Source organism: Bombina bombina, chromosome 2, assembly GCF_027579735.1.
Source record: "Bombina bombina isolate aBomBom1 chromosome 2, aBomBom1.pri, whole genome shotgun sequence".
Taxonomy (NCBI): Eukaryota; Metazoa; Chordata; class Amphibia; order Anura; family Bombinatoridae; genus Bombina; species Bombina bombina.
The window spans coordinates 1,062,805,563-1,062,831,026 of record NC_069500.1 but is presented as its reverse complement, the minus strand read 5'-3'; the positions used below and the strand labels follow the sequence as shown (position 1 = coordinate 1,062,831,026).

The following is a 25,464-nucleotide window of genomic DNA, read 5'->3' as shown; positions in this document are numbered from 1 at the left end:
AACGGGCAGAAATGTTGAGTTTTAAATGTTATAAAGTTAATTAATTTAACAATGTTGGTTGTGCAAAGCTGGGGAATGGGTAGTAAAAGTGTTAACTATCTTATTAAACAATAAAAAAAATTGTTGATTGTTCCTTTAAGACCACAATTAAGACTATATTTATATATATAAAAAAAGGATGGCATAATCTTAACATGTAATATGTCATTACTAAGAATCTTACACAGACACTGGTTGGTTAAAATAGACAGAAATGTTTTTCAAAAGGTTTTATTGCATTATATTTGGTACCTTATGTTTAACAACAAAAAGGAAATGACTTGTAACTGCAGGAATTAGAAGCTGGTTTGTTATTGGGAAAAAAAAGATGCTCTGGTGCCCCGTTACAGTCTGGAGCATGCCTGATTAAACTGAGCAAGAAATAGAATTCATAGAAACGTAGGGCTTCAAGTATTACAAACCTGTGACTGTGGAAAAATCCAGAGGTATCTAAAAATGCAGCACTTCTTTTATCTGCATAACATGAACAAGGTCTGTAGGTTTTTAATTATCTGTCTCCTGATTATTCAATACAAATGGGAAGTCAGGAAACTTTGTTCTTGGCAATATCCCACCAAGGAGGGCTATTCTTAACTGTTCAGTTGGTGCCACATCACAGTGCATTAAATCTTTTGGTTTCTGTATTTTGATGTTTGGCAAAAAAAAAAAAAAAAAAAATACTTGTGCCACCCCTCCATTTTAATGATAATTAAGGAGAATATTAAGTTTCTTTCAAATAGGTTATTCTAAAATGGTTCACAAAAAAGTACACACCAAACTTACTGGTGTCCAGTGAACTTCAAAGGACACCCACGCCTATGTTCTCCAGACAATTCGTTCAGTTTGAATTCCAGATGATGAAACTCTTGTCTAGGTCTCTGCAATCTATATTTCACATGGAGTACTTCAGATGACCAGGAGCGGACAACATGCCCAAACCCCAAACATCCTTGTGCTCAGTAAAGGAACAAAATCCAGTGCTAAAACAGCATTATGACACCCCAATGCCTGAATATCTCGCACTACACCACAGCTTTTGCAGGCACCTCTGATACTGATTAGGAGTATGCTGTCCAAGAAAAGTAATCTCTAAAAGACAAATTGTTAGTAATATTTCTGCCACACACCTGCTCTTACCACTGTAACAAATTCTACATAAATAGTTTAAAAAAACAGATACTCCATTCAGTTTTTGCCCCTCTTCCAATTTTTAGCAGCAAGTTTTATTTTTAAGAAACTGTTCCACCAATATCCTGTAACAGATATTATATAGAGAATTTTTTCAGCAGGATAAAAAAGGAAAAAGTAAAACAATAATTAAAGGCAACAATTTTTTTACTCCTTTCATTCTTCACATAAGTTACAGAGCGATACAGCAGGTGCGTGACAAAAATATTACATAGTTGATATGGTCCAAAGTCTGTTTTCATCATAAGCTGTTCACATTTCATTAGCAAGTTCTTCTGGTTCTGCAGAACTATCTCCATTAATTGTGATACTCATGTCCTCTTCATATCCAGGTGGCAAAAAAGCTAAAGCATAAGGGAAGAGCTTGTAGCAGACGACTCTATAAGATTCTGCGGCATCTTTGCTATCTCCTAAGCTACCATCACGCAAGGATTCCAGAACTTGAATACAAGTCTAAATGGTACAGGAGAAAAAAAATATAAAATTAAGACAAATATTTAATGTAAACATTTAAAAAACAATAATAAAAAAAGAATGTTTTTTATTTGATTTCTATCCGTTTCTGAAAACCTAGATTTATTTTGATAAATTAGTTTTTGCAACTTCTAAGTCAAGGCTTAAAAAAAGCTAGGTGCCAACAAGATAATACAGATATACACATACATGTATGTATATGTGTGTATATATTTCTACACACATACACTATATTTATATATACACTATATATAAAATTAGCCAATATTAAAAACATAATTTATGTGCATAAATTTATTTCTTTCATGGTGCTAAGAGTCCACTATCCATTACTCCTGGGAATTACCTTCCGTACCACTAGGAGGAGGCAAAGATTCCCAAACCCCAAGAGCTCTATATATCCCCTCCCACCTCTATGGTGGTTAGTCCGACCTATTAGCCAAGCAAAAAAGGTAGGAAATTAAAGAGCAAAAAAGGTAGGAAACAAATATGTGCCATAACATAAAAACCAACACCAAAAAACAGAGTGGGGTCTTGGACTCTTACCACCATAAAAGAGATGAATTTATCAGGTAAGCATAAATTATGTTTTCTTTCATAAAGGTGGTAAGAGTTTACAAACCATTACTCCTGGGAATTAATACCAAAGCTGTGGAGAGTCCACTAGTAATAAAAGGAAAGGGTGGGATAACTTTTTTTCCATAAAGGAACTAAATCCTCCACAACCCTAAAAAGAAAGAAGATATAACATTTAAATTAAATGTAAATATATATATTTTAAAGTGCAGTGTGTGTGTGTATGTATGTATGTATGTATGTATGTATGTATGTATGTATGTATATATATTATATATATATATATATATATACATATACACATACACACACATACATATATATATATATATATATATATATATACATACACACACACATACATATACATACACACACACATACATATACACACACACACACATACATATACACACACACATACATATACACACACACACTGCACTTTAAAAAAAACAAATTATGCTTACCTGATAATTTTCTTTTCTTCTGATGGGAAGAGTCCACAGCTGCATTCATTACTTTTGGGAAATAAGAACCTGGCCACCAGGAGGAGGCAAAGACACACCCAGCCAAAAGCTTAAATACCTCCCCCACTTCCCTCATCCCCCAGTCCTTCTGCCAAGGGAACAAGGAACAGTAGAAGAAATATCAGGGTGAAAAAAAGTGCCAGAAGAATAAAACTAAAATATGGCCGCCCCATAAAAAAGAAAATTACCAGGTAAGCATAATTTAAGTTTTTCTTCTTAAAAGGAGAAGAGTCCACAGCTGCATTCATTACTTTTGGGAAACAATACCCAAGCTATAGAGGACACTGAATGCAAACAAAGGGTGGATACAGAAGGCGGCCCCTTTCAAAGGGCATCACAGCCTGAAATTACCCAACACCTGATAAAAAGAAAAAAACTAACACTTAGACACAAGGGGTTAAAACCTGAAAGGACCAAGGAACTGCCCATCAGTTAAACACCACAAGGCCATCCTAGAGACTACTCAGAATCTCTAGAATCCATTAAGCACAAGAAAACCCCCAAGGAACCAAGTCCTGCAGCTTTCTGATCACACAGAGCTAACCCCCGACCCGAAGGAAGAGAACCTACACCTACCTTAGGGGAAAAACGGAGGACCCATAAGGTATCCAAAGGACCACCAACTATGGTAAAAAATTTCCCAAAACGACTAAAGCAAACCCAAGGTTGCAAAAGACAACCACCCAGGGAATGACACCCTAGAAGGACAAGGACCAGGGATCAACTCCACACCTATTAAACACCACCATACGACTTATGGTGCTTCAAGGAAGCCACAGGCTCCTCCCTGTACCATAGTTTAGCAGACACAACAGCTAAAAGTAGGCAACATAGGAAGAAACCCATTTGGAGCTGAAGAATTCGCAGCCTGTAGACAAGGATAGAAAAACTAATTATCCTGTCAGAAAAAAAGGCTATCTTGTGAAAACACCCAGCCACATCCAAGCTCCAGTCACAAGGCTGACCCTAAGCAATTGTGGGAAATTAACCCACAGAGAATGTCGAAAAATATCAACGGCAACTCTCGCCTTAGAAGAACATCCAAAACCAGCAGCATATAAAAATCAGTGGAGGGATGAAACACTGTGAACCCCCCACCGAAAGCAGTAGACCAGATTAGAAAGCTGCCACAGCAGGACTCAAACTCAAAGTCTACAGCTACTAGGCAAGGTAGAGAACCCATAGGCTACCTAGACCTGCATGAACTGGAATATAAAATTCTTCTAACCATGCCTCAGAAGAAAAAGGAGGGGCCTAAAAGGGAACGACCCCATGGTGGAACAACTCTGACCATTATTTAAATCTCACTTGCTACCACAAGCCATGACAGAATACTACGTGCTTGGGTTCCAGAACCCCTACACAGCTCCCTCCGAAGAGGGACCACTCCCAAACCAGGGAGATAGACACTAAACTACAGCGTCCAGTACCAGAATCCAGTCCCAGGACCTCTTGTACGCAAGAAGGACAGAACCCCTCGGAAACGAGAAGAGAAGGACCCTGGGGCCTCAATGGAAACTGTATTCAGAAACCTCTCAGAAGGAGAACAAACGCAACGGAACAGCTTCCCCAGCAATAGGCATGGAGAAGAGATGAGAGAACGGTGAAACCAAGTGATAAGAGACTATTCGGTCATACCAACAGTGGAAAGAGACAACCACTAGCCCACATCAAGGTGCAATAACTGCCCCTGACGATCACTGTCAGATCCCACCAGGAGACGGCAAGCTAACCTTCAGGTAGATACCAGAAGGGACAAGCGAATGTTTCAAACCTAAAAGGTTTGAAACCAAACCACCCAGGACCGATCCAGATCCAGACTCCGAACTCTCAGACAAGAGACATGGTCATAAACTAGACCCCCAGAACCCGAGACCGGTCGAAGCTCAAACCCCCTGAGGAACTGACAAGTTACCTCATACGGAGAAGTGCACCCTGGGCAGTGCATCCCACATCACAATGTCCCTGGACATTTGACGCCTGAAATAGATTGAGACCCAAGAGCCTAAAAGACATTTTAACAGGCCTAAGAAAAGGGCAACCAGCAACCGGGGGAGGGTCCGAAACCAGGACCCTCTACTTGTAACCCCAAAAGGCTAGATCTCTTAGGGAGTCGAAGGGGAACACCTCCCGCTAAAGGTCACGGGATTACACGGAACAGAATCCATTGGAAGGATGAAAGGCTGAGTCAGCCCTGCCGGGATTTGGACCTGTGACCTTGGGTCATTAGAACAGGCTTTATTGAAGTCAGGGTATTTACCAACTGAGCTACCTCTCCGGCCTATAAGTCCTTAGGATGAGAAGTGATATCACCAAGACCCCTAAAGGATCAGCCTCCCGGAAAATCCTGTACCTCACAGGAAAAACGGTGTGAGCATTACAACTCCTGGCAGACCAGTCGACAAGGAGATGCCAGGGGGAAAATAACAGGGAGTAACCCCAACACCTGCGCCTTCTAGAGAGACATAGATGACCCGAACACCCAAGAAGGGCAACAAGTAGCCCCAGCAACCTACGAGAGGTACCGCGACTAGGCCACAAAAAAAAACATACATTCAGAAGATACCAAAAGTGAAAACGAAAATGGTCATCCATCTGGTACCCCCGACGCCCAGAGGTCACCCAAAACTCCAGACCCATGGGAAATGGAGAGACTTCAGTTCCAAGGCCGAAAGGCCTCTCACGAGGAGCCGCAGCAGGCTCCCGAGTCCGGAACCCCCTTCACAATGGGAACAGGAGGAGGACCGATGAAAATCCTCCATCCCTTAGTAATGGTAACAAGAACAAACAAACACTTATCAAAGTGAACAATGCAACACCCGACAAGGTAACCAGCACACCGACACCATCGCTTCCCCAGAAGGTCGAACTGACTAAGGCGATCTCATGCTTGACGGACCCTGGTTAACAGAACTTGGACAGTATCTTAAAAATACTTCTCTTGGGAGATATAAAATGTGCCAGCGCCATAGATATGGCCAAGCGGAACCGTGCCTTAACCTCTGGAGGAAACAAGCCGCCTTCCGGAGGAGTAACGACCATAGGGACACCTGCATGCATAGAAAAAGATGGTTCTGGGGTACGCACCTCACGGGACATGGAATCCTCAGGGGCAAAATGCTCAACGCACTCTACATTCCCTGATTCGGGGGAAGATCTAGAACGGCAATCAAAATAATTGATGGGCATGGATAACCCGGGCCATTTCATACTCCTCACAAGACGTATACTCCGAGTCGGAGAGGTCAGTCTTTAAAAATCTGAATTCTCCATATTTTGGAGATTGCAAATATGGACTAAAGCTAAAAGGCACCTTACACCCCCAATGGCTGGGGCACTCACCATCTCCTGTGAACCAGACAACCAACTAACAGACTCTCTCCGTCGCCACTCTGTCAGGGTACGGAAATGGAAAAACAACGTGACCACACTCTGTCTCAAGGTGCACCGTGGAAATCAGCAAAAAAAGGCTCACCAGCCCAAAAGGACCGCGCAGTCTGATGAGAAGGCTGTTATGTTCCGAATAGCCATGAGCCCAAGCATCACTACACAATAGCAGACAGATCACATAAACATGATTAAAGTCCACCCTGTTCAATAACCCCCCACAGGAGATATTAGCCCTTGATTCCATTTTAAGATAAAGGAGTCTACCTGGGACCCTAACTTCTTTCGTTAACATTACATTCACATATTGAAATAAAATTAAACGATCTTACCGGAATCCACGCCGTGGAACAGGAACACTGCCATTCAAGTGTGACAGATAGTAGCATTGCTTCTGACATGGACTTGAGTGAATAAAGGCAGGCCGCAAAACTCGTCAACGCTGATTGCCATGGAGCTGTTAACATGAGTCGGGATGGTTTTGCAGAGACGACACTCCCTGCATCTCCGGACTCTAACATTCATCCATGCTCTCACTGAGAGGCTGACAGGATTACTTAAAACTCCAGTCCCATTTTTAGTAGTACTACCCTCCATAAGAGAATATCTTCAATCTTCTAACACTTCTCTGCCAACCTCCTGTGACGAAAGGCAAAGAATGACTGGGGGATGAGGGAAGTGGGGGAGGTATTTAAAGGGATACTAAACCCAATTTTTCTCTTTCATGTTTCGGATAGAGCATGCAATTTTAAACAAATTTCTAATTTACTTCAATTATCAATCTTTCTTCGTTCTCTTGCTATCTTTATTTGAAAAAGCAGGAATACAAGCTTTGGAGCCGGCCCATTTTAGGTTGAGAACATGGGTTGTGCTTGCTGATTGGATGGCTAAATGCAGGCACCAATCAGCAAGCCCTATCCAGGGTACTGAACAAAATATATGCCGGCTCCAAAGCTTTCATTCCTGCCTTTTCGAATAAAGATAGCAAGAGAACAAAGAAAAATTGATAATCAGAGTAAATTAGAAAGTTGCTTAAAATTGCATGATCTATCTGTATAATGAAAGAAAAAATTTGGGTTCAGTATCCCTTTAAGCCTTTGGCTGGGGTGTATTTGCCTCCTCCTGGTGGCCAGGTTCTGAATTCCCAAAAGTAATGAATGCAGCTGTGGACTCTTCCCGTTTAAGAAGAAAAAACCCACTAGCAAAATTACCTATAAATCTTTCTACCAAAAGTTGCCTCTGAAGAAGTGAAGACATCAAAATGGTAGAATTTAGTAAAAGTATGCAAAGAAGACCAAGTAGCTGCCTTGCAAGTTTGGTCAACAGAAGCTTAAAGGGGCACTGAACCCAAATTGTTTATTTCGTGATTCAATTTTAAGCAACTTTCTAATTAACTCCTAGTATCAATTTTTATTCGTTCTCTTGCTATCTTTATTTGAAAAAGAAGGCATCTAAGCTTTTTTTTTGGTTCAGACCCTGGACAGCATTTTTTTTTATTGGTGGATGAATGTATCCACCAATCAGCAAGGACAACCCAGGTTGTTCACCAAAAATGGTCCGGCATCTAAACTTACATTCTTGCATTTCAAATAAAGATACCAAGAGAATAAAGAAAATTTGATAATAGGAGTAAATTAGAAAGTTGCTTAAAATGTCATGCTCTATCTGAATCACGAAAGAAAAAAAATTGAGTTCAGTGTCCCTTTAAGAAGTAGGCACTGATCTAGAAGAGTGAGCAGTAATCCGATTGGGAGGAGTCTGCCCTGCCTTCAAGTAAGCTTCACGAATCAAAAGCTTTAACCAAGAAGCCAAACAAACAGCAGAAGCTTTCTGACCTTGTTTAAACCAAAAAAAAGAGAACAAACAAAGTTTGTCTGAAATAATTGGTAAAATCGACATAATAGCTCTAACCACATCCAGATTGTGAACAAGCTTTCTGAAGTATTCTTAGGATTAGGACACAAAGAAGGGACAACAATTCCCTTGCTTTGATTCTCAGAGGACACAAACATAGTAAGAAAATCAAACTTGGTTCTTAAAATTAAACTTATCTTAATAAAAAAAACCATATAAAGGAGAATCACAAGAAAGAACAGAAAGTTCAGAAACTCTTCAAGCAGAGATGGCCAGAAGAAAAAGGACTTGCAAAGGAAGAAACTTAATGTCCACTTTATGCATAGGCTCAAATAGAGGAGCCTGCAAAACCTTCAGTACCAGGAGGTTCAAGTTTTAAAGTGGAGAACTTGGTTGCTTAAATAGACCGTCTACATAAGGAATTTTTATTGTTTAAAAATATAGATAATCCCTTTATTACTAATTCCCCAGTTTTGCATAAAAACACATTTATATTAATACACTTTTTACCTCTGTGATTACCTTGTATCTAAGAGTCTGCAGACTGCACACTTATTTCAGTTTTTTTGACAGACTTGCATTTTAGCCAGTGCTGACTCCTAGGTAACTCCACGGGATTGAGCACAATCACGTCCTGTACACCAGGATAAAGACACCTTCCACACTATGTGGTATATACATCTGGTGACAGGCTTACATGCCTGAATTAAAGTCCAATCACCATGCAGTCAAACTCAGAGAATCTAGATTTTGATAAAAGAAAGGGAATGAGCTAGAAGGTGGGACCTTTGAGGAAGACACCATGGAGGAGCAGACTACAATCTTATGAGATCTGCGTACCAAGTCCTGCATGGCCTTGCAGGAGCTATGATAATCTCAGGTACCCTTTCTTGTTTCAGTTGTGCTATCACACGTGGAAGGAGCACAATCGGGGGAAACAGATAAATAGTCGGTAAACCCAGGGTAATGCTATCAACTCCACCTGAGGATCCCTTGACCTTCATCTGTATCTCGGAAATTTTAAATTGAGACATGACGCTATGAGATCTCTCTCTGGGGACCCCCACCAAAGTACAATCTCGTTGAAGATCTCCTGATATAGAGACCACTCTCCGAAGTGAAGTGTTTGACGGCTTAAATAGAGCTCTAAGTTTTCCATTCCTGGAATGTGGATAGCCGATATCAGACATTGACGACGCTCCGCCCAGTCTAATATGTGAGCTACTTCCTGCATCGCTAACGAACTGCGTGTTCCCCCTCGAGGATTGACATATGCAACCGTAGGTAGTGATGTCTGATTGAAAATGAATAGAATGGACGAAACACAACTAGGTGGCATGCCACAAAGGCATTGAAGTTGGCTCTGAGCTCCAGTATATTTATGGTAAGAGATGCTTCCCATGCTGACCATATTCCTTGAGCTCTCCGATTGCCCCATACTGCCCACCAACCAGGCAGACTTGCGTCCGTGGTGATAATATTCTAGGATTGGTGCAGAAAACGTATGCCCAGAAGAATTGGTTCGGGTGACATCCATCAAGAGAGAGAACTCCTGGTGACTGTATCCAAATTCATCACTTAAGACAAAAGGGAAGATATTGTGATCAAGGAAGCTGACAAAGGGTGGGGGGGGGTTGTTGTAATCATGGACAGAGAATATTATATGAAAGAATAAACTAGATTATTATTTGACATAAATACTTATTAAATTATTAGCAACAATCCCAAAAAATCATTCACTTCACAATCTCTACTTTTAGAGGCTAGAAATAATGAGATTATTACTAATGAAGAATGAGTTTTTATTTAGAGACAAAACCAAAACAGCGATTTTTTACTTTTTACCAAAAGTTCACAAGGATCCCATAAACCTACCCGGAAGGCCCATCATAAGTGGCATTGATTCCCTCACCTCTAACTTGTCAGCTTTCATTGAATATTTACTACAACCCTATGCCCAAACATCTAGGTCATATCTGAGCGATACTAAACATGTTTTCCAGAGTTTAAATGGCAAAACCAATATACAGTATGTGGGTAACTATGGATGTCACCTCTTTATATTCCATCATAGATCATAAAATGGGATTAGAAACCTCTCACATTAAGCAGATATAAATCCCCCAGCTGTTCAAATAATCTCCCTGAAGGAGATATTAACCCTTGATCCTATTGAGGTATAAAAGAGTCACACTATGACCCTTTATAGCGTTTTAAAGTGTACATATAAAAAAAACATAATTTATGCTTACCTGATAATTTCATTTTCTTCCATGGGAAAGAGTCCACAGTCGCATTCATTACTTGTGGAAAATAAGAACCTGGCCACCAGGAGGAGGCAAAGACACACCAGCCAAAGGCTCAAATACTCCTCCCACTTCCCCTATCCCCCAGTCATTATGCCGAGGAACAAGGACCAGTGGAAGAAATATCAAGGTGAAAGGGTGCCAGAAGACTATACACGAAAAACGCCTCAAAAAATGGGCGGGAGGCTGTGGACTCTTTCCCACGGAAGAAAATGAAATGATCAGGTAAGCATAATTCATGTTTTTCTTCCTAATGGGAAAGAGTCCACAGCCACATTCATTACTTGTGGGAAAATTATACCCAGGCCAAAGAGGACACTGAATGCCAAGAACGGGAGGGTAAGAGGCGGCCCAATCTGAGGGCACTAGGACTGAACCACATCCCATAAATAAAAATGTCCCGCTTCATCCAAAAGCAGGGAGAAGAAAAAAGGGCCCCAAGGACACAAACGACAGTCCTAAGCCTGGGTAAAAACCACATGCAACAGCACCGAGCCAACAGGACTTGAAGCGCACAATCGCCCAAAGACAGATCCCAAACACACGCCCCCATAAGGGAACCCTGACCAACAACTCCCCAAAGGAAGAAGCAGGGTAGAGGAATAACTTACCAGAACCGTCTTCAAAAAAACAGATCAAACTAGCTCGGAAGACTCCAGAAAGCCTCACTAGATGCCAGAAAAAAGGGCATCATCAGCCAAACGCGACCAAGTCAGAGACAGAAAAAGAACAAAAAGTATCTTGAGAAACAGAAAACCACACAGACAACTGAGTAGCGCACCATAGTGCAGCAACAGATGAAGGGGGGGGGGAACCCTTGTCCAGCTCCCCAGCTGGAGGGAACCAAGGAGTTCGCCTCAAACCGAAAGAGAGACCTAGGCACCTCTCTACGAGAACCCAGCAGCTCGGGAGAAAAGGAACCAGCAAAAACCAAGTTCCTAAACAAAACACCCCTCCATGGAGGCCAGAGAGCACCTCAACAGGGACCCAGTGCATCCAAAAGAAACAGAGGCAGCTAAAAAGTCAAAAGTTGACCAGAACCACAGCTTAGGATCCTGAGATAACCAGGGACGTCTTCAACTACCGCAGAACCGCCGCAACGAGGACCGCCCACACACAGAAAGACCAACCTGTCAACAACCGTGAAAAGTCCAGGGACAAAGTCCCCCCCCCCCCCCCTTGAACGAGAGGGAGGAAACACCACCAGCCACCTTGAAAGAGTATGAACCAGAGGAACACCAAACCCAGAAGCCCATTCCCAAGGGCATCTTCATCCCCGAACTAGGGCCAAATAGGAACACACCCACAGAGAGACAAAAATTCTCCAAGGGAAGACGTAGGACAAGGGAACCCTTGCCGCCCCCCCGACACAAAACTTGACACACGAGACAAAACAAAACCAAAACGAACCAGCCCCCAAAAGGAGCAGAGACTACCCGAGGTAGCAATCTCAGGCCCCATAACAGAGAACGTTGTGGAAGATATGAGGACAAAGTGACCCTTACCAAGGCACTACACAGGAATGCTGATGCAAGGTCAGAGCAGCAGAACAACAGAAGTCCAGAACACATTCCCTCACAGAAAACAAAGGCCCCGAGCAGCCATAAGATGGGGACCAGGCGCTCTAAAGAGAGAAAAAGAAGTACCCCTTACCAGATGCAATCCGAACACCGGAGGGAAAAACCGGGACAAGCATAGACAGAGCTATACCAACACCACCCGGAACCCCAGCCCTATTCCAGATCCACAAATAGACCTGAAGAAGAGGACCCCGACCAAAATTCCGGTCAGACACTTCTTACCCGAGGAAGGAACCCTAAGAAAAGGACCGCAAAATACTGCAGAACCGATCTCAAGGCAATAGAACCCACGACACAGAGCTCAACTCCGCGACATTCAGAAGCTAGGGTCCCACGTCAGCGCCCGACCCTAAGAGGGTGGATAAAATTCTGGAAAAACCAGAAGCTAACTGAAACAAGGCGACCCCAATAAAACCGGGCTCCAGCTAGAAGAGACCTCCAGCGGCGATGAAGGCAAACCAGGCCCCCGCGTGGCAAGCCACAGGCTAGCCACCCCACAGCACCGTTGCCGGATTACAGAGAATGCAGGCATGATCCCGTTATAGCTTGCATACTATTCAATCGATCCACCGCTAATCCATGAAGAGGATCCATTAAAAGCGGAACAAAACGAGGTCCAGAGACCCTAGAAGTCTAAACCACTTTAAGGGTAGCAATAAAACAAAGGCCCAAAAACCACCCTAGTGAAGAAGGCCCCGCCCCCCTGAAAGGAGAGCCAGAAGCGACGCGGCGGAAACCACCGACCAGGCCCCGGGAATAGAGTGGCATGCCCAATCTCTCCCGGTATGCGGACCCGAAGGTCCGGATGTAGATGTATAGTGTAGTTTGTGAAAACAAACAATATAACAATAAAACAAAACACTCATGGTCCCGCCGGACGCGCCAGGCACAACATGCGTCATTGACAACTCAACAAAGTGCACACAAACTCCGGACCCAACAGTCTGCAAACAACTTCCAAGGAAGTAATAAAAAAGCAAGTCCATCCTAGAAATTCCAGAAGGAATAATCAAATATAATAAAAAAAACATATATATATCCTAACCGGATGAAAGAAAATAAGGCAGCCGCCAAAAAAACTCTGGGAAAGGACACGAGCGACCGACAGGAGATGATCAATATCCCCAATAGTCTAGCTCAAAGCACCATTCGAGGACACATTCCCCGACTGATAGAGGAGAGGGTCCCCCAATAATTCGAAAAGACGATTGAGTAGAACGCGCAGCCGCGCAATCCGATAATGAAAGGTGCAACATGGAGGAATATTCACCCCTGGAGGAAACTGAATAGACCCACCCGAAGTCTGGACACCCGGGATGGTCGGACAAGAACACAACCGCGCAGAAACCTCCAGGTCCTGCAGGCAAACCAGCGCCATCAATATAATGAAGCGGAAATGACCCATCATTTCCCGGGGAAACAAACCACCCTGTGCGGAGGGAGAATTAACATTAGGGTTAACTGCAAATGTAGAGAAAGGGTGTTGTTGGGAATCCGCCGTTAGAGAGACAGAGCCCCCAGAGGCTGATGGCTCAATAGGCCCCTGGGTCCCCGAGCAACCAGGCGCTCTAAGAAGGCACAAGAGACAGGACTGATAAACTTGCATCCAGTTGGGCCAAAGCACTTTCCTCACAAGAGGAAGAATCAAAGACAGTCTCAGCTTCAGAACCCTCCATGGTTAAAACCAAAGAGAAAAATAGGACTATATAAAAAAAAAACTAACGGCACCCGACAACCACAATGGCTGGGACACTCACCACCTCCTATGACCAGATCCAAACAAAGCAGAAAGTCCTCGTCGCCACATGGTCAGGAATGCGGAAGAGTAAAAAACAAAATTTATGCTTACCTGATAAATTCCTTTCTCCTGTAGTGTAGTCAGTCCACGGGTCATCCATTACTTATGGGATTATATCTCCTCCCTAACAGGAAGTGCAAGAGGATCACCCAAGCAGAGCTGCTATATAGCTCCTCCCCCCTACGTCATATCCAGTCATTCGACCGAAACCAAACGAGAAAGGAGAAACTATAGGGTGCAGTGGTGACTGGAGTATAATTTAAAATTTAGACCTGCCATAAAAAACAGGGCGGGCCGTGGACTGACTACACTACAGGAGAAAGGAATTTATCAGGTAAGCATAAATTTTGTTTTCTCCTGTTAAGTGTAGTCAGTCCACGGGTCATCCATTACTTATGGGATACCAATACCAAAGCTAAAAGTACACGGATGACGGGAGGGACAGGCAGGATCTTATACGGAAGGAACCACTGCCTGAAGAACCTTTCTCCCAAAAACAGCCTCCGAAGAAGCAAAAGTGTCAAATTTGTAAAATTTGGAAAAAGTGTGAAGTGAAGACCAAGTCGCAGCCTTGCAAATCTGTTCAACAGAGGCCTCATTTTTAAAGGCCCAAGTGGAAGCCACAGCTCTGGTAGAATGAGCTGTAATTCTTTCAGGAGGCTGCTGTCCAGCAGTCTCATAGGCTAAACTTATTATACTACGAAGCCAGAAGGAGAGAGAGGTAGCCGAAGCCTTTTGACCTCTCCTCTGTCCAAAATAGACGACAAACAGGGAAGAAGTTTGTCGAAAATCTTTAGTTGCCTGCAAATAAAATTTCAGGGCACGGACAATGTCCAGATTGTGCAGAAGTCGTTCCTTCTTTGAGGAAGGACTAGGGCACAATGAAGGAACAACAATCTCTTGATTGATATTCCTGTTAGTGACTACCATAGGTAAGAACCCAGGTTTAGTACGCAGAACTACCTTGTCTGAATGGAAAATCAGATAAGGAGAATCACAATGTAAGGCAGATAACTCAGAGACTCTTCGAGCCGAGGAAATAGCCATTAAAAACAGAACTTTCCAAGATAACAGCTTGATATCAATGGAATGAAGGGGTTCAAACGGAACACCCTGTAAAACGTTAAGAACTAAGTTTAAGCTCCATGGCGGAGCAACAGTTTTAAACACAGGCTTAATCCTGGCCAAAGCCTGACAAAAAGCCTGAACGTCTGGAACTTCTGACAGACGTTTGTGTAAAAGGATGGACAAAGCTGAGATTTGTCCTTTTAACGAACTAGCGGATAAACCCTTTTCTAAACCTTCTTGTAGAAAAGACAATATCCTAGGAATCCTAACCTTACTCCATGAGTAACTTTTGGATTCGCACCAATGCAAGTATTTGCGCCATATTTTATGGTAAATTTTCCTGGTAACAGGCTTCCTAGCCTGTATCAAGGTATCAATCACTGACTCCGAGAATCCACGCTTTGATAGAATCAAGCGTTCAATCTCCATGCAGTCAGCCTCAGAGAAATTAGATTTGGATGTTTGAAAGGACCCTGCACCAGAAGGTCCTGTCTCAGAGGTAGAGACCATGGTGGACAGGACGACATGTCCACTAGGTCTGCATACCAGGTCCTGCGTGGAACCGATGCTCTCTCCTGTTTGATCCTGGCAATCAATCGAGGAAGCATCGGGAAGGGTGGAAACACATAAGCTATGTTGAAGACCCAAGGTGCTGTCAGAGCATCTATCAGAACCGCTCCCGGGTCTCTGGACCTGGATCCGTAATAAGGAAGTTTGGCGTTCTGGCGAGACGCCATGAGATCCAGATCTGGTTTGCCCCAACGCCGAAGTATTTGGGCAAAGACCTCCGGATGAAGTTCCCACTCCCCCGGATGAAAAGTCTGGCGACTTAGATAATCCGCTTCCCAGTTCTCCACGCCTGGGATGTGGATCACTGATAGGTGGCAAGAGTGAGACTCTGCCCAGTGAATTATCTTTGAGACTTCCATCATTGCTAGGGAACTCCTTGTCCCTCCCTGATGGTTGATGTAAGCCACAGTCGTGATGTTGTCCGACTGAAACCTGATGAACCTCAGAGTTGCTAACTGAGGCCAAGCCAGAAGGGCATTGAAAACTGCTCTTAATTCCAGAATATTTATGGGAAGGAGACTCTCCTCCTGAGTCCAAGATCCCTGAGTCTTCAGGGAATTCCAGACAGCGCCCCAACCTATCAGGCTGGCGTCTGTTGTTACAATCGTCCAATCTGGCCTGCTGAAGGGCATCCCCTTGGATAGATGTGGCCGAGAGAGCCACCATAGAAGAGAATTTCTGGTCTCTTGATCCAGTTTCAGCATAGGGGACAAATCTGAGTAATCCCCATTCCACTGACTTAGCATGCACAATTGAAGGTCTGAGATGCAGGCGTGCAAAGGGTACTATGTCCATTGCCGCTACCATTAAGCCGATTACCTCCATGCATTGAGCCACTGATGGGTGTGGAATGGAATGAAGGACCCGGCAATCATTTAGAAGTTTTGTTAACCTGAACTCTGTCAGATAAATCTTCATTTCTACAGAATCTATAAGATTCCCTAAGAAGGGAACTCTTGTGAGTGGCAATCGAGAACTCTTTTCTTCGTTCACTTTCCACCCATGTGACCTTAGAAATGCCAGTACTAACTCTGTATGAGACTTGGCAGTTTGGAAACTTGACGCTTGTATCAGAATGTCGTCTAGGTACGGAGCTACCGATATTCCTCGCGGTCTTAGTACCGCCAGAAGAGAACCCAGAACCTTTGTAAAGATTCTTGGAGCAGTAGCTAACCCGAAGGGAAGAGCTACAAACTGGTAATGCCTGTCTAGGAAGGCAAACCTTAGATACCGGTAATGATCTTTGTGAATCGGTATGTGAAGGTAGGCATCCTTTAAATCCACTGTGGTCATGTACTGACCCTTTTGGATCATGGGTAAGATTGTCCGAATAGTTTCCATTTTGAACGATGGAACTCTTAGGAATTTGTTTAGGATCTTTAAATCCAAGATTGGTCTGAAGGTTCCCTCTTTCTTGGGAACCACAAACAGATTTGAGTAAAACCCTTGTCCGTGTTCCGACCGCGGAACCGGGTGGATCACTCCCATTAGTAAAAGATCTTGTACACAGCGTAGAAACGCCTCTTTCTTTATCTGGTTTGTTGACAACCTTGAAAGATGAAATCTCCCTTTTGGAGGAGAAGTTTTGAAGTCCAGAAGATATCCCTGAGATATCATCTCCAACGCCCAGGGATCCTGGACATCTCTTGCCCAAGCCTGGGCGAAGAGAGAAAGTCTGCCCCCTATTAGATCCGTTTCCGGATTGGGGGCCCTCACTTCATGCTGTCTTAGGGGCAGCAGCAGGTTTTCTGGCCTGCTTGCCCTTGTTCCAGGTCTGGTTAGGTTTCCAGCCCTGTCTGTAGCGAGCAACAGTTCCTTCCTGCTTTGGAGCAGAGGAAGTTGATGCTGCTCCTGCCTTGAAGTTACGAAAGGCACGAAAATTAGACTGTCTAGCCCTTGGTTTGGCTCTGTCTTGAGGCAGGGCATGGCCCTTACCTCCAGTAATGTCAGCGATAATTTCTTTCAAACCGGGCCCGAATAATGTCTGCCCTTTGAAAGGTATGTTAAGCAATTTAGATTTAGAAGTCACATCAGCTGACCAGGATTTTAGCCACAGCGCTCTGCGCGCCTGAATGGCGAATCCGGAATTCTTAGCCGTAAGTTTAGTTAAATGTACTACGGCATCAGCAATAAATGAATTAGCTAGCTTAAGGGCTTTAAGCTTGTGTGTAATCTCATCCAATGGAGCTGTGTCAAGGGCCTCTTCCAGAGACTCAAACCAGAATGCCGCCACAGCCGTGACAGGCGCAATGCATGCAAGGGGTTGCAATATAAAACCTTGTTGAACAAACATTTTCTTAAGGTAACCCTCTAACTTTTTATCCATTGGATCTGAAAAGGCACAGCTATCCTCCACCGGGATAGTGGTACGCTTAGCTAAAGTAGAAACTGCTCCCTCCACCTTAGGGACCGTTTGCCATAAGTCCCGTGTGGTGGCGTCTATTGGAAACATTTTTCTGAATATAGGAGGGGGTGAGAAAGGCACACCGGGTCTATCCCACTCCTTGTTAACAATTTCAGTAAGTCTTTTAGGTATAGGAAAAACGTCAGTACTGCAAAATATTTATCCAACCTACATATTTTCTCTGGGATTGCAACCGTGTTACAATCATTCAGAGCCGCTAACACCTCCCCTAGTAATACACGGAGGTTCTCAAGCTTAAATTTAAAATTTGAAATATCTGAATCCAGTTTATTTGGATCAGATCCGTCACCCACAGAATGAAGCGCTCCGTCTTCATGTTCTGCAAATTGTGACGCAGTATCAGACATGGCCCTAGGATTATCAGTGCACTCTGTTCTCACTCCAGAGTGGTCTTGTTTACCCCTAAGTTCTGGCAATTTAGATAAAACTTCAGTCATAAAATTAGCCATGTCTTGTAAAGTGATTTGTAATGGCCGCCCTGATGTACTTGGCGTTACAATATCACGCACCTCCTGAGCGGGAGATGCAGGCACTGACACGTGAGGCAAGTTAGTCGGCATAACTTCCCCCTCGTTGTCTGGTGAATTTTTCTTAACATGTACAGATTGGCTTTTATTTAAAGTAGCATCAATGCAATTAGTACATAAATTTCTATTGGGCTCCACATTGGCCTTTGAACATATTGCACAAAGAGATTCCTCTGTGTCAGACATGTTAAAACAAACTAGCAATTAGACTAGCAAGCTTGGAAAATACTTTTCAAATGAATTTAAAAGCAATATAAAAAACGTTACTGTGCCTTTAAGAAGCACACAAAAAAACTGTCACATTGAGATAACAATGAACCGGTTTAGTTATAGCAATCAATTTTTCACATGAAATGCATTAATTTAGCAAAGGATTGCACCCATTAGCAAATGGATTATTAACCCCTTAATACCAAAAAAACGAATAACAAATAAAATATATACGTTTTTATCACAGTCAAAGCACAGTCTCACAGGTCTGCTGTGAGTGATTACCTCCCTCAAACTAGTTTTGGAGACCCCTGAGCTCTGTAGAGACGTCCTGGATCATGCAGGGAGAATAAGGAAGACTGTGACTGAATTTTTAATGCGTAGTAAAAGCGCCAAAATAGGCCCCTCCCACTCATAATACAGCAGTGGGGAAGCTCAGTAAACTGATTTTATTCAAAATAAACGACAGCCAAGTGGAAAATAATGCCCATAAATTTTTCACCTAGTACCTCAGAGAGAAAAACGATTAACCTGCCAGTAAACGTTTTAAATATATGAAATGATAATAAAAGCCTGTTGCTAGTCGCTATCACTGCAGAAAGGCTATAAATTATATGTATACAGTATTTTCTTAGTGAAATGCCATTCCCCAGAAATACTTTAGTGCCAACATACATACATAACAGCCTGATACCAGTTGCTACTACTGCATTTAAGGCTGTACTTACATTATATTGGTATCAGCAGTATTTTCTCAGTCAGTTCCATTCCTTAGAAAATAATATACTGCAACATACCTCTTTGCAGGTGAACCCTGCCCGCTGTCCCCTGTTCTGAAGTTACCTCGCTCCTCAGAATGGCCGAGAACAGCAAATGGATCTTAGTTACGTCCGCTAAGATCATACACAAAACTCAGGTAGATTCTTCTTCTAATACTGCCTGAGAAAAAACAACACACTCCGGTGCTGTTTAAAACAACAAACTTTTGATTGAAGAAATAAAAACTAAATTTAATAACCACACTCCTCTCACACATCCTATCTATTAGTTAGGTGCAAGAGAATGACTGGGTATGACGTAGGGGGGAGGAGCTATATAGCAGCTCTGCTTGGGTGATCCTCTTGCACTTCCTGTTAGGGAGGAGATATAATCCCATAAGTAATGGATGACCCGTGGACTGACTACACTTAACAGGAGAAACCCAGCATAACAACGCCCGGTCATAAGGTGAACTGTAAAGTGCAAAAAGGCGGCAACTAGGCCCCACTAAATCCTTCAAGCAATTCTCCTGTCTCAGCCCCAGAGCCAATACCCACTACACAAAGCCGGGAGATCACATAAAAAACATGATTGAGGAACCCCACCCTGTTCACAAATCCCCCCTAAGGAAGGAATTAGCCCATAATTCCCAGATCCGTACAGAGGAGTCTCACTGAGACCCATACCTATCTGTCACATAACATAACATTCATATGGATAAAAATGAAACTATCTTACCGGAATCTACGCCGTGGAACAGGAACACGGCCCTTCAAGTGTGACGGATAGTAGCGTCGTCTCCGTCATGGACATGAGAGAAAACAGCAGGTAGCGATGTAAAGGATCGGTAAAGCCAAGTGCTAGAGGAGCTGTTAATACGAGTCGGGATGGTGTCACAGAGAGAACTCCCACTGAATCTCCGGACTCTAACATTCACCTAGGCCCTCACTGAGAGACTAAAAGGACTACTTAAAACTCATGTCCCATTGTGAAGAGTACTACCCTCCCTGAGAGACACACTTTATGTAAAAATGAATAAAAGTACTTTCTTTAAAAAATTAAAACTTCGGACACTTCTCTGCCACCTCCAATTGTGACGAAAGGCAAAGAATGACTGGGGGATAGGGGAAGTGGGATGGATATTTAAGCCTTTGGCTGGAGTGTCTTTGCCTCCTCCTGGTGGCCAGGTGTTGTATTTCCCAAAAGTAAGGAATGAAGTTGTGGACTCTCCCTGCCTTATGGAAGGAAAACAATTTTATTAAACACACTTAAAAGCATTGTTTCTGGCTTGAAAAAACATAATTTATGCTTACCTGATAAATTCCTTTCTTCTGTTGTGTGATCAGTCCACGGGTCATCATTACTTCTGGGATGATATAACTCCTCCCCAACAGGAAATGCAAGAGGATTCACCCAGCAGAGCTGCATATAGCTCCTCCCCTCTACGTCAGTCCCAGTCATTCGACCAAGAATCAACGAGAAAGGAGTAACCAAGGGTGAAGTGGTGACTGGAGTATAATTTAAAAAATATTTACCTGCCTTAAAACAGGGCGGGCCGTGGACTGATCACACAACAGAAGAAAGGAATTTATCAGGTAAGCATAAATTATGTTTTCTTCTGTTATGTGTGATCAGTCCACGGGTCATCATTACTTCTGGGATACCAATACCAAAGCAAAAGTACACGGATGACGGGAGGGATAGGCAGGCTCATTATACAGAAGGAACCACTGCCTGAAGAACCTTTCTCCCAAAAACAGCCTCCGAAGAAGCAAAAGTGTCAAATTTGTAAAATTTGGAAAAAGTATGAAGCGAAGACCAAGTTGCAGCCTTGCAAATCTGTTCAACAGAGGCCTCATTCTTAAAGGCCCAAGTGGAAGCCACAGCTCTAGTGGAGTGGGCTGTAATTCTTTCAGGAGGCTGCTGTCCAGCAGTCTCATAGGCTAAACGTATTATGCTACGAAGCCAAAAAGAGAGAGAGGTAGCAGAAGCTTTTTGACCTCTCCTCTGTCCAGAATAAACGACAAACAGGGAAGAAGTTTGGCGAAAATCTTTAGTTGCCTGCAAGTAGAACTTGAGGGCACGAACTACATCCAGATTGTGTAGAAGACGTTCCTTCTTTGAAGAAGGATTTGGACACAGGGATGGAACAACAATCTCTTGATTGATGTTCCTGTTAGTGACTACCTTAGGTAAGAACCCAGGTTTAGTACGCAGAACTACCTTGTCTGAGTGAAAAATCAGATAAGGGGAATCACAATGTAAGGCTGATAACTCAGAAACTCTTCGAGCCGAGGAAATAGCCATTAAAAACAGAACTTTCCAAGATAACAATTTTATATCAATGGAATGAAGGGGTTCAAACGGAACCCCCTGTAAAACGTTAAGAACTAAGTTTAAACTCCATGGCGGAGCAACAGCCTTAAACACAGGCTTGATCCTAGCTAGAGCCTGACAAAAGGCCTGGACGTCTGGATCTTCTGACAGACGCCTGTGTAACAAGATGGACAGAGCTGAAATCTGTCCCTTTAATGAGCTAGCTGATAAACCCTTTTCTAAGCCTTCTTGTAGAAAAGACAATATCCTAGCGATCCTAACCTTACTCCAGGAGTAACCTTTGGATTCGCACCAGTATAGGTATTTCCGCCATATTTTATGGTAAATCCTTCTGGTAACAGGCTTCCTAGCCTGAATCAGGGTATCAATAACCGACTCAGAAAAACCACGTTTTGATAAAATCAAGCGTTCAATTTCCAAGCAGTCAGCTTCAGAGAAGTTAGATTTTGATGTTTGAATGGACCCTGTATCAGAAGGTCCTGTCTTAGAGGTAGAGACCAAGGCGGACAGGATGACATGTCCACTAGATCTGCATACCAAGTCCTGCGTGGCCATGCAGGTGCTATTAGAATTACTGATGCTCTCTCCTGTTTGATTTTGGCAATCAATCGAGGAAGCAGCGGGAAGGGTGGAAACACATAAGCCATCCCGAAGTTCCAAGGTGCTGTCAAAGCATCTATCAGAACTGCTTCCGGATCCCTGGATCTGGACCCGTAGCGAGGAAGTTTGGCGTTCTGGCGAGACGCCATGAGATCTATCTCTGGTTTGCCCCAACGTCGAAGTATTTGGGCAAAGACCTCCGGATGAAGTTCCCACTCCCCCGGATGAAAAGTCTGGCGACTCAAGAAATCCGCCTCCCAGTTCTCCACTCCCGGGATGTGGATTGCTGACAGGTGGCAAGAGTGAGACTCTGCCCAGCGAATTATCTTTGATACTTCCATCATTGCTAGGGAGCTTCTTGTCCCTCCCTGATGGTTGATGTAAGCTACAGTCGTGATGTTGTCCGACTGAAACCTGATGAACCCCCGAGTTGTTAACTGGGGCCAAGCCAGAAGGGCATTGAGAACCGCTCTCAATTCCAGAATGTTTATTGGCAGGAGACTCTCCTCCTGATTCCATAGTCCCTGAGCCTTCAGAGAATTCCAGACAGCGCCCCAACCTAGTAGGCTGGCGTCTGTTGTTACAATTGTCCAGTCTGGCCTGCTGAATGGCATCCCCCTGGACAGGTGTGGCCGATAAAGCCACCATAGAAGAGAATTTCTGGTCTCTTGATTTAGATTCAGAGTAGGGGACAAATCTGAGTAATCCCCATTCCACTGACTTAGCATGCATAATTGCAGCGGTCTGAGATGTAGGCGTGCAAAAGGTACTATGTCCATTGCCGCTACCATCAAGCCGATCACCTCCATGCATTGAGCTACTGACGGGTGTTGAATGGAATGAAGGACACGGCATGCGTTTTGAAGCTTTGTTAACCTGTCTTCTGTCAGGTAAATCTTCATTTCTACAGAATCTATAAGAGTCCCCAAGAATGGAACTCTTGTGAGAGGAAAGAGAGAACTCTTCTTTTCGTTCACTTTCCATCCATGCGACCTTAGAAATGCCAGAACTAACTCTGTATGAGACTTGGCAGTTTGAAAGCTTGAAGCTTGTATTAGAATGTCGTCTAGGTACGGAGCTACCGAAATCCCTCGCGGTCTTAGTACCGCCAGAAGGGCACCCAGAACCTTTGTGAAGATTCTTGGAGCCGTAGCCAATCCGAATGGAAGAGCTACAAACTGGTAGTGCCTGTCTAAGAAGGCAAACCTTAGATACCGGTGATGATCTTTGTGGATCGGAATGTGAAGGTAAGCATCCTTTAAATCCACAGTGGTCATGTACTGACCCTCTTGGATCATGGGTAAAATTGTCCGAATAGTTTCCATTTTGAACGATGGAACTCTTAGGAATTTGTTTAGAATCTTTAAATCTAAGATTGGCCTGAAAGTTCCCTCTTTTTTGGGAACCACAAACAGGTTTGAGTAGAACCCTTGTCCTTGTTCCGACCGCGGAACCGGATGGATCACTCCCATTAATAACAGATCTTGTACGCAGCGTAGAAACGCTTCTTTCTTTATCTGGTTTGTTGACAACCTTGACAGATGAAATCTCCCTCTTGGGGGAGATAATTTGAAGTCTAGAAGGTATCCCTGAGATATGATCTCTAGTGCCCAGGGATCCTGAACATCTCTTGCCCAGGCCTGGGCGAAGAGAGAGAGTCTGCCCCCCACTAGATCCGGTCCCGGATCGGGGGCTCTCGATTCATGCTGTCTTTGGGGCAGCAGCAGGTTTCCTGGCCTGCTTGCTCTTGTTCCAGGCCTGGTTAGGCTTCCAGCCTTGCCTGTAACGAGCAACAGCTCCTTCCTGTTTTGGTGCAGTGGAGGTTGATGCTGCTCCTGTTTTGAAATTCCGAAAGGGACGAAAATTAGACTGTCTAGCCTTAGTTTTGGCTTTGTCTTGGGGTAGGGCGTGGCCCTTACCTCCTGTAATGTCAGCGATAATTTCTTTCAAACCGGGCCCAAATAAAGACTGCCCCTTGAAAGGTATATTAAGTAATTTGGACTTAGAAGTAACATCTGCTGACCAGGATTTTAGCCACAGCGCCCTACGTGCCTGTATGGCGAATCCTGAGTTCTTAGCCGTAAGTTTGGTTAAATGTACTACGGCCTCCGAAATGAAAGAATTAGCTAGTTTAAGGACTCTAAGCCTGTCCGTAATGTCGTCTAGCGTAGATGAACTAAGGTTCTCTTCCAGCGACTCAATCCAAAATGCTGCCGCAGCCGTAATCGGCGCGATACATGCAAGGGGTTGCAATATAAAACCTTGTTGAACAAACATTTTCTTAAGGTAACCCTCTAATTTTTTATCCATTGGATCTGAGAAAGCACAGCTATCCTCCACCGGGATAGTGGTACGCTTAGCTAAAGTAGAAACTGCTCCCTCCACCTTGGGGACCGTTTGCCATAAGTCCCGAGTGGTGGCGTCTATTGGAAACATCTTTCTAAATATTGGAGGGGGTGAGAACGGCACACCGGGTCTATCCCACTCCTTAGTAACAATTTCAGTTAGTCTCTTAGGTATAGGAAAAACTTCAGTACTCGCCGGTACCGCAAAGTATTTATCCAACCTGCACAGTTTCTCTGGTATTGCAACAGTGTTACAATCGTTGAGAGCTGCTAAGACCTCCCCTAGTAATACACGGAGGTTCTCCAATTTAAATTTAAAATTTGAAATATCTGAGTCCAATCTGTTTGGATCAGAACCGTCACCCACAGAATGAAGCTCTCCGTCCTCATGCTCTGCGAGCTGTGACGCAGTATCAGACATGGCCCTAGCATTGTCAGCGCACTCTGTTCTCACCCCAGAGTGATCACGCTTGCCTCTTAGTTCTGGTAATTTAGACAAAACTTCAGTCATAACAGTAGCCACATCTTGTAATGTTATCTGTAATGGCCGCCCAGATGTACTAGGCGCCATAATATCACGCACCTCCCGGGCGGGAGATGCAGGTACTGCCGCGTGAGGCGAGTTAGTCGGCATAACTCTCCCCTCGCTGTTTGGTGAAATTTGTTCACATTGTACAGATTGACTTTTATTTAAAGTAGCATCAATACAGTTAGTACATAAATTTCTATTGGGCTCCACCTTGGCATTGGAACAAATGACACAGATATCTTCCTCTGAGTCAGACATGTTTAACACACTAGCAAAAAAACTTACAACTTGGTTATAATCTTTTTTAGCAAAAACGTACTGTGCCTCAAAGAGGTACTAAACGATTAAATGACAGTTGAAAT

The 25,464-nt window shown here is 43.6% G+C and overlaps 1 protein-coding gene across 1 annotated transcript in view; it reads right to left on the bottom strand.

Annotated features, from left to right (window-relative positions):
• Window positions 1–254: 254 nt before the first annotated feature.
• NAA15 (N-alpha-acetyltransferase 15, NatA auxiliary subunit) overlaps window positions 255–25,464 on the bottom strand; it is a 430,544-nt gene continuing 405,334 nt past the window's right edge. Inside the window, exon 20 of the mRNA XM_053703678.1 lies at window positions 255–1,680. Within this exon, the coding sequence (XP_053559653.1) occupies window positions 1,480–1,680 (201 nt within the window). The 3' untranslated portion in view covers window positions 255–1,479. The remainder of the gene's footprint in view (window positions 1,681–25,464) is intronic.